Source organism: Triticum dicoccoides, chromosome 1A, assembly GCF_002162155.2.
Source record: "Triticum dicoccoides isolate Atlit2015 ecotype Zavitan chromosome 1A, WEW_v2.0, whole genome shotgun sequence".
NCBI classification, from domain to species: domain Eukaryota; kingdom Viridiplantae; phylum Streptophyta; class Magnoliopsida; order Poales; family Poaceae; genus Triticum; species Triticum dicoccoides.
In genome coordinates this window covers 600,568,115-600,576,533 of record NC_041380.1, presented here as the reverse complement: position 1 = coordinate 600,576,533, position 8,419 = coordinate 600,568,115, and the positions used below count along the sequence as shown (strand labels likewise).

The 8,419-nt window shown below is 43.1% G+C and overlaps 1 protein-coding gene and 1 pseudogene across 1 annotated transcript; both read right to left on the bottom strand.

Moving 5' to 3' along the window:
- Window positions 1-214: 214 nt before the first annotated feature.
- LOC119296269 lies at window positions 215-353 on the bottom strand (annotated as a pseudogene).
- Window positions 354-1,248: 895 nt separating this feature from the next.
- LOC119356995 (disease resistance protein RGA2-like) lies at window positions 1,249-8,096 on the bottom strand. The gene is made up of 6 exons (XM_037623981.1): window positions 7,797-8,096; window positions 6,238-7,073; window positions 5,968-6,160; window positions 2,948-3,995; window positions 1,410-2,692; window positions 1,249-1,290 (listed from the first exon to the last, which is right to left on the bottom strand). Exons 1-6 carry the CDS (start codon window positions 8,094-8,096, stop codon window positions 1,249-1,251), a joined length of 3,702 nt encoding a protein of 1,233 aa, XP_037479878.1.
- Between the last annotated feature and the right edge of the window lie 323 nt (window positions 8,097-8,419).

Genomic DNA, 8,419 nt, shown 5'->3' with positions numbered 1-8,419 from the left:
TCGGGGCGGGACTTGCCATAGCCACCACGGCGCTCCTTGGTGTTGGTGGAGTTGGGGCGCCCGGAGCGAGGGCTTGAGTTGGTGGAGTTGCCGGGACCGCCGTGCTTGCCCTTGGGATGAGGAGGGCGCGAGGAGTGGCCGCCACGTCCACGCGTGGCGGCGTTTGCAGACAACTTGAAGCCACCACCGGAGTTCTGGAACTGGGCCATGCGCTGATCAAAGTTGCTGAGCATGGCAAAGAGTTCGTCGAGGGAGACGGGCGTGACGCGGGCGTCGAGGGCCGAGACAAGAGGCTGGTAGTCCATGTCCAGCCCATGGATGATGTAGGAGATCATCTCGTCATCCTGGATGGCTTTGCCGGCCGAGGCGAGCTCATCGGCGAGGCCACGCATAGAGGCGAAGTAGGCGGCGACTGATTGATTACCTTTCTGGGCATTGATGAGGGCGGTGCGGATGTTGTTGACGCGGCTCAAGGACTGCGACGAAAACATGCCCGCCAGCGCCGTCCAGAGCGCGTGCGTGGTGGTGATCGCGGTCACTGTGACGAGCACCTCTTTTGAGAGGTTGCTTAGCAGGAAGCCGAGCACCTGCTGGTCCTCCTTGACCCAGATGGGGTGGAGAGGGTTGGGCTCAGAAGTCTCCTTCCCGTCCTTGTCCTTGGTGACGATCGAGAAGGCTAGCTGGTTCCGGCATGGTGCCGTCCGCATAGCCAAAGAGACCAGCCCCTCTCAGCTGGGGTGTGATTTGTGTCCGCCATAGCACATAATTTGTGCGGGAGAGCTTCTCCGTGACCTGGCCGTTTAGGCTTGAGTGGAAGGTGGCGGAGGAGGAAGACATGGATGCTATTGCTACTGGAACCCTAGATGAGTTTGGAAGAGGCAGCTCTGATTACCATGTGCGAATAGGCAGAAGCGTCTTACCTCGTTCACAGGGACGCGTTACGTGTTATGTAATCAGGGGCGCACCTCCCTGGCAACAGCGCATACAAAATAGTTGGAGATCTTCTAGAGAGATAAGAAGATTACATCTTGGAGAACAAGAGATAAGAGAGAGAGATTACAAAGAGGTATTCGGTTACAACCTAAGCTCTATCTCTCCTAATGATAGACGCGGCCAGGTCAGGTGTATATGCGCCATACATACGTGACACAATATTATGTGTTTGACAGTACACTGTCACTAGACGTACTCTAGAAATTAGACTACTCGTCTTTGCACTGTTATTATATTTTGCAAAGCAAGGCGCTTTTAAACAAAAGGGAAATTGGAATGCCAAGTAGATAAATATCTCTGCATTTATGCATGAAAAACTCAATAAGAAATGCAAGACTGAATACATCAAGAAAAGTAGAAAGATGAAGCATATCAAAATAAGAAATGTATGACAAAGGGCTTGGCAGGACACGTACCTTCTTTTCTATGCGAGCCAGCTTGGCCTTTGTCTCCTCTAATTCACACCATTCCTTTAGTCCAGGGCACCCCGTTATTTGTAGGTTAGTGAGTTGATGTATTCCCTCAGGAAAAGACTTGATACCATCACATCCACTCAGACAAAGTCTCTTTAGAGAGGTGGGCAGGGCAGATTCCCTTTCTTGGTTGTGAGTGAGCTTCATCTTTCCCTCCTCTGGTTCAGCAACCACGTGCTCTAATGCATAGCACCAACCCAATCCTATTCGCTGGAGGCTGGTGAGCTGTTGTATGCTTGCGGGCAAAAACATCAAGCCATAATTGTCTTCTATGAAAAGTTCCTTGAGAGAGGTTAATTCGCCTATCCAATGTGGCAGTGCAGATATGCTTCTGCAGCCGCTCAGTGTTAGTGATTCAAGCTTTGTGAGTTGCCTCATGTTCTCATTCAACTCCTTTACACCATGGCTACCCATTATAATCAGTTTCTTTAGGGATGGGAGCTCGCCCAACCATATTGGCAGTTCTTCCATGTCTTCGTCTTGTAGCCATAGTTCCTCCAAAGAGGATAGTAGTTGGATGATATCTGGTGAGCCGGTTAGATCGCCACAATTGGCAATAGACAAAGAAGGGAGTCCGGGGAAGTGTCGAAGCAACCTCCACTCATGCAGAGGCCCCTTGCAGTCTCTAACTGACAACATAGTAGTTACTGGAGAAGAGGAGGAAGCACTGGTGTGTGACACAATGCACTCATCCCATGATGATAACACATTATCACTGCATATTATCTCCCACTGTTCAGATTTAGGCAGAGGCCCTTTCATCCTTAGCATTGGGCAACCATTTATTCCTACTACTTTTAACACGTTCTCCTCACCGGTGGAGTATGAAGTGTCCCACTCTTCCAGATTTGCCATATCTCTGAGAACCAGTGAGTCCAGGTTTGGTAGTTGGCCCACTACCCAGCCTGGAAAGCAGACACTGTTATAACCACTTATCTCCAATCTACTCAGCGTGCTTGGAGGCACTAGTTTTTCCAGCAACAGTTTGTCATCCACAAATCTGTCAACACCTTGAGTCCACTCCAGTTTCAACTTCCGAATGCTTTGCTTTTCCATTAATTTTATACTATGTGCCTCTCGTGCGGACTTCACATTTTCGAGTTTAGTTATCTCCAGCTCAGAAGGATCTGTGGACTTTAGCAGGACAAGATTGCTGCTAGATCCATCATTACCAGCACGCACCACAAAGTGTGGTAACGATATTGCACTGCTACCGAGTTGAGGTATTTCAGCAAGATTGTAACAATTCTCTAAATAAAGAAACTTCAAGCTACCAACTGTACATATACTTTCAGGTATTCTTTCAATGTTATAATTTCCAGACAAGTCCAAATGCTCTAGCTCTGAAAGATTAATTCCGCATATATGGTTGATGAGAATGTCCCAGGTTTCTGCAGAGAGAGGGTTGAAATTGAATGCATATTTGTTCGGTTCATCCGAGGAATCTACTGGTATGTTTCTTAATCTAGATAGATTTAAATACCGGAGCTTGGTCAGATCATCTGGCAGGGAACTGACGTGTGTTTCTTTTAAATTCAAATATTGCAGACTGGTAAGACCAACCAAAGCTTCATGTACACCATCAACCATATAACAACGTGATAAGTCAAGATGGCGCAGATTCTTCAGACTCCCAAATAATCTTGGCAATTTTTTCATATCTCGCCAACCTGATAAGTTTAAGTACTTGAGTTGACTGAATCCGCCCAAAGATTCAGGGAGCTTTTTGAGTCCACATTCCCTTGAAGATAAGTTCAAATACTCGAGTTTTGTGAGGGCACCCAAAAATTCTGCTTCTTTACCACATTGAAGATATGAGCTGTTTGATAAGTTTAAATACTGCAGTTTGGATAGGCTGCCCAGAACTTCTGGTATATCTCCGATATTTGGGCAGTATGATAAGTTCAAATACTCTAGCTCTGTGAGACTCTCCAAGAACACTGATATTCCTTCCACAGATGAGCAATTTGATAAGTCCAAATGCGCCAATTTTTGTAGCCTCCTGAATGATTCTGGCAGTTTTGTAATTCCCGAACAACTTGACAAATCAAGATACATTAGACTCTCAATTTCTCCAATTGACTCTGATAATGCTAAGATTGTAGGAGATCCATGAAGATTCAGATAAATCAATTTTGAGAGCTTGGTGATACTGTCCGGAATCTTTGCATCTTGGACTCTTGAAGCATTAAGATATCTCAATTGCTTCAGTTCACCAATACAATCTGCCAACGTATATATGGTGCACTCACTTAAGTCCAAGACACGCAAAGACTTGGCAGATGAAAATGCAGCATCATGAAGTTCATATTTGTCACAATCCATAAAACGCAACGCTCTTATCTTGGATAAGTCTGATCCCAATGGCTTGCTACAATCATCTAGCAATGCATAGTGGTAGCGGCTTCCTTCAGCATTATTGATATTGCCAACAAAAATAATTTCATCCTCCATGACAGATCTTGCTAAATCATGCACCAGGTCATGCATGGTCAACAATATAACATCTTCATCATATAGCTCAAAAGTCTGCAACAAAATCATTCAGCAGTGTCAGACTTTTGGATTTGTTTAGATTTAAACAACTTATGACTTCATTCCTCAAATCTAAAACATTTCATGCGTCAACTCCTTTATTAAACACTAAATTTTATTTTTGGTCCCCTGCTATTTCCCAAGTTTAGATTTGGTCTTTAAGATCCAAACTAGAAAATTATGAACTTTGAGTCTCAAGCCCATACGAATTTCTTGTCTCAAATATTGCAAAATCATATTTGATGACGCGACGTTATTTTGCGCCAGCGTCTGCCAGTTAAACATGATTTTACTTAACAAAATATGTGAATTCAAGGAAACTAGGGAAGGAAAACAATTATTTGATAAAATTCAGAATAAGAAAAAAAATACTGCGAACACTAATGCAACAGAAGCACAAAAAAACAAGAATATGTAGGAAAATGAAAACCCTGCACTGCCTTGCTTCATCCTCGCCTCTAGGGATGATGACCTATCAACGAGAAAGACGAGGAGGTTGCTGTTCATCGTCTCCCACCTCCCTATGTAGGCAGGTGGTAGCCGGCCTCGGCCTCCATCAAGGTAGTTGCAACAGGCAGCCTGCATCATCAGATCCCGCGGCAGCAACCACAATTTTTCAGTCTCTCACTAGTACGGAACAACCTATCACATAAGATACATCACCAGCAATTTTGACGAAACCCGGTGGAGATAGCTGCCATGGTCCATTAAAGATGGGATCTCACTGGTTTCAGAAGATATGCTTATAATTATATGTACGAACTTATTCTTAGTTGTAGAGAAACGTGTATTTGTCTATTTGACCATTTTGTGTGAAAGGAATTGCATCGATGCTTTTTTAATGTGAGCTCGCTAGCAGGAATATTATTATTATTACTTTTGGCTGATGTAAGATGACTAGCGATTGACCGTCTGATGCATGTGTTCATTGGCGGGTTACTCTGTCCACGTGTGTTAGCTCGAGCTATCTCTGTCCCGTGAGTACTGGTGGCTGGCAAAACCGCTAGTATAATGTACACTACTCCTTCTGTCCCATAATGTAACACATTTTTTCATGCTATTGGTAGTGTCAAAAACCGTCTTACATTATGGGACGGAGGGAGTATCCCCGTAACTTAATATAAGACGTTTTTGGCACTATAACAATGTCAAAAAGTCTTATATTAAGTTGCGGAGGGAGTATGTCTGACACTATTTTGTGATGGTACTGTCTGGTTTGCATGTATACCTGGGGTGATTCTCCATGATGATTTCTAAGACCGCTACAGTGAACCAAAATATATTGGTGTATATTTCTCGATTAATGTTGTAAAAAGACTGATTCTAAAAGAATATCGGAAAAAGAACAGGGAGATTAACTTCTCGCACCAAGTAATCATGCTAGTCACAGTAAGCCCAATAGCATGTGTAAATAAGAGACTGTGTTTATGCAAATGCATGTGCCACATCTGGATGCGAACTAAAGACCTCGGGGTGGGCATTTCTTACAACAGGACATTACAATTTTCCCGATGGCCTTAGTACTCCCTCGGATCCACCTTGTCACTGCTTTAGTTCAACTTTATACTAGATCCGAGGGAGTACTTACTAATGTGTACTTTTTGTTTAACTAACATGCTACAGTAAAACCAATAATTGAATATTGTAGGGATGTGTTGTGGTGCATTTGTGTGTATCAGTCAATGAGATATTGTCAAGAGGTTATTTGGAAAAGCTGCACTATGAGCAATGAGATGTACTCCAAATCATTCTCAGCAATTTTAGAATTATATTATAATTTCAATATCTGTGAGCTTGTGTACTCCCTCCGTTCTAAAATAGATGACCCAATTTTGTACTAACTTTAGTACAAAATTGGGTCATCTATTTTAGAACGGAGGGAGTACTTTACAACTATACTTGAGTTACTTTACGCCAGTTCCAAAAGAACAATGAAAACAAATCGTAAAAGGTATGCATAACTCACCGTTGATGACTTGAAATGGTCAAGAAAAGAAAGGCCCAAAAGCTGACTAATGTATCTCTCGCCAAGCTCCCGAGTAGAGAAACCAAGAGAAACCCAATGATGAATAAGATCATCTTTAAGTATCTCGTGACCTTTTGGAAATATTGCACAATAGGCAAAGCATAGCTTCAGATATGAAGGCATAACACTATAACTTAATTTCAGAGATGCAAGCACTTGTGTAGAAGATGTATCTTCCAGAGAAGATGCAGACCAGATTTCATAGATTGCAGCGTGTGTCCAAGTGATTTAGCTGCTAAAGCCACACCCGCACACTTCATTGCAATGACCTTCCCTATTTCCACCAATTGCTCTTTGTCACCTCTAGATTCAAATGCACTCTTTTGCTTTATAATAGACCAACACATATCATCAGTTAAGGGTGCTAATTTATATGGTCGTATGGTAGATATCTTCTTTGCAATACCTTCAGTCCGTGTGGTTGCTATAACAACCACCTTACTGCTCTCCCCAACTTTTAACATATCTTTCAGTTCTTCCAACTGAGATATGTCGTCTTCCCACAGGTCATCTAAAACAATCAGAATCTTCTTGTTGGCAAGGAGCTTTTCAAGGGAATTACGGATCATCTGCTTTCCAGTGTACCCACTCTCTTTATCTTTCTCTGATAGTTGTGATATTATAGAGTCGCCAATTTTGATCAAATCAAATGTCTGAGACACGTAAACCCACACTTGAGAGTATTCATTGAACTGGGAACTATTGTAAACCATTTTTGCCAAGGTTGTCTTGCCAAGGCCTCCAATGCCATATATAGGAAGGATTGTGATATCTTCTGTCATGCTCTCAGATAAAGAAACCAATATTATATCTCTCTCCTCAGTCCTCCCAACGATTTGTGTCTCCAGGGTTGATGATGTTTCCCGTATATCAGTCACCTTTGGCTCATTGGCATTAGTGCAGTCTGTTAACTTGAATTCCTTGTGTTGATCTGTTATGACCTTGAGGTTGTTCCTCATGTTCTTCATCGTATTGGCCATTGTAATGTTGGGGCCAATTGTGAGACAAGGGATCATGAACGCCAAATATTTTTTGAAGGAGAAGAACTGCAAGACAGTTGCATTGTTAGTAAAATACAAAATGGCCAGCACCCAGCAGTTTAGTATAGTAAGATATTACAAATGCATTCAGCCTTCAAAAAAATTGTTTAAAACATTAAGAGGGACATCCTGTTATTTCTAAGAACCTCCGACTGTAACTGCCAAGGTTAAGACCAATGCCACCTTTAATGATGTGCTGAGAACTGGAGCTAAAACAAAATGGTATGGAGATGTTTCAGATGCCCGGCCCGAAGGCTGAGGCCTGTGAAAACCATGTCTAGTTAATCCAAGGATCTGGTGCCCAGATTATTGTTGTGGAGACTGGATAACAGATTACCAAATATTGTAAAGATGTGGATGTGTTTATTAGCTGTGTGCATCCTAACTATAAAGAAGCAGAGTGTGTGCTCATTGTGTTTGTGTCCGCTTGATATTTCATTTTGAGTCGATAAAATCCATCATTTGTCGCAAAAAGTGTTGGTGAAGATGTGGACAATCATAGATCCAAGATCAAGCCAAACAATCTACTAGCAGATTCAATAGCTCAGTAAGTTTAACTAATTCTTTCCAAATTGTTTTCGAATACCTATATGGCAGCTCATTTTGTAGCCAAGCAAGCTACCGCTCAGCACCCCGGTGTGGTGTGCATCTGGATGCAGCAGATGTAAAGCACTTGTTTCTCAAAAGGAGAAAAGTACCATACTAACAATTTACTGCACAAATGCGTACCTTGCACGCAGATGGCTGGGTGATGGCTTGTATATCTGCTTCGAACTCATCAATCATGTCAGAGACCTCATACAAGAAGTCCTTGAGCCGCTTCAGCCAAAGACCCGTCAGTTTGTCGGTGATGGACTGCCTCTCCGCGACCTTGAGCACTGCCGTGACAGACTCCAGCGCCATCTTCATCTTCTTGAGGTCCTTGTCCAAATTCATCTGTAGCGCGATCTGACCTCCAATCAGAGAACCAACCTGGTCACCCACCACCTTGAGCATGGCAGCAGCAAGCATACCGCCGAGCGCCGCCATGGCCGCCGCCTCTCAATAAGTACGTGTTGGGTTGAAGGTGCTGGGAGGAAGAACGGTAGGGAAGACGATGGCGAGGTGCGTGATGGGATCTTGCTTGCTGGATCGGACCTTGGTAATTGCATCAAGACAGCAACTCTATGCTCAGTCCTTGTGTGTGTTCATTTTTTTACTGAAGAGCTGTACGCATCTCTATGACTTGTATATATATTTTTTGTATGCTTGGTGTGCTAAGGCAGCTCTATATGCACTTGAGTTAGTAGTATGGGTATTAATTTACTCCCTCAGTTCCATAATGTAAGACATTTTTTGACACTACACTAGTG

Excerpts from the sequence above, each read along its gene's own strand:
- LOC119356995 (XM_037623981.1), bottom strand. The coding sequence starts at position 8,096 with ATGGCGGCGCTCGGCGGTATGCTTGCTGCTGCCATGCTCAAGGTGGTG. Across the intron at positions 7,074-7,796 it reads CCCAGCCATCTGCGTGCAAG|TTCTTCTCCTTCAAAAAATA; the intron begins GTACGCATTTGT and ends ACTGTCTTGCAG. Across the intron at positions 3,996-5,967 it reads ACCATTTCAAGTCATCAACG|ACTTTTGAGCTATATGATGA; the intron begins GTGAGTTATGCA and ends ATTTTGTTGCAG.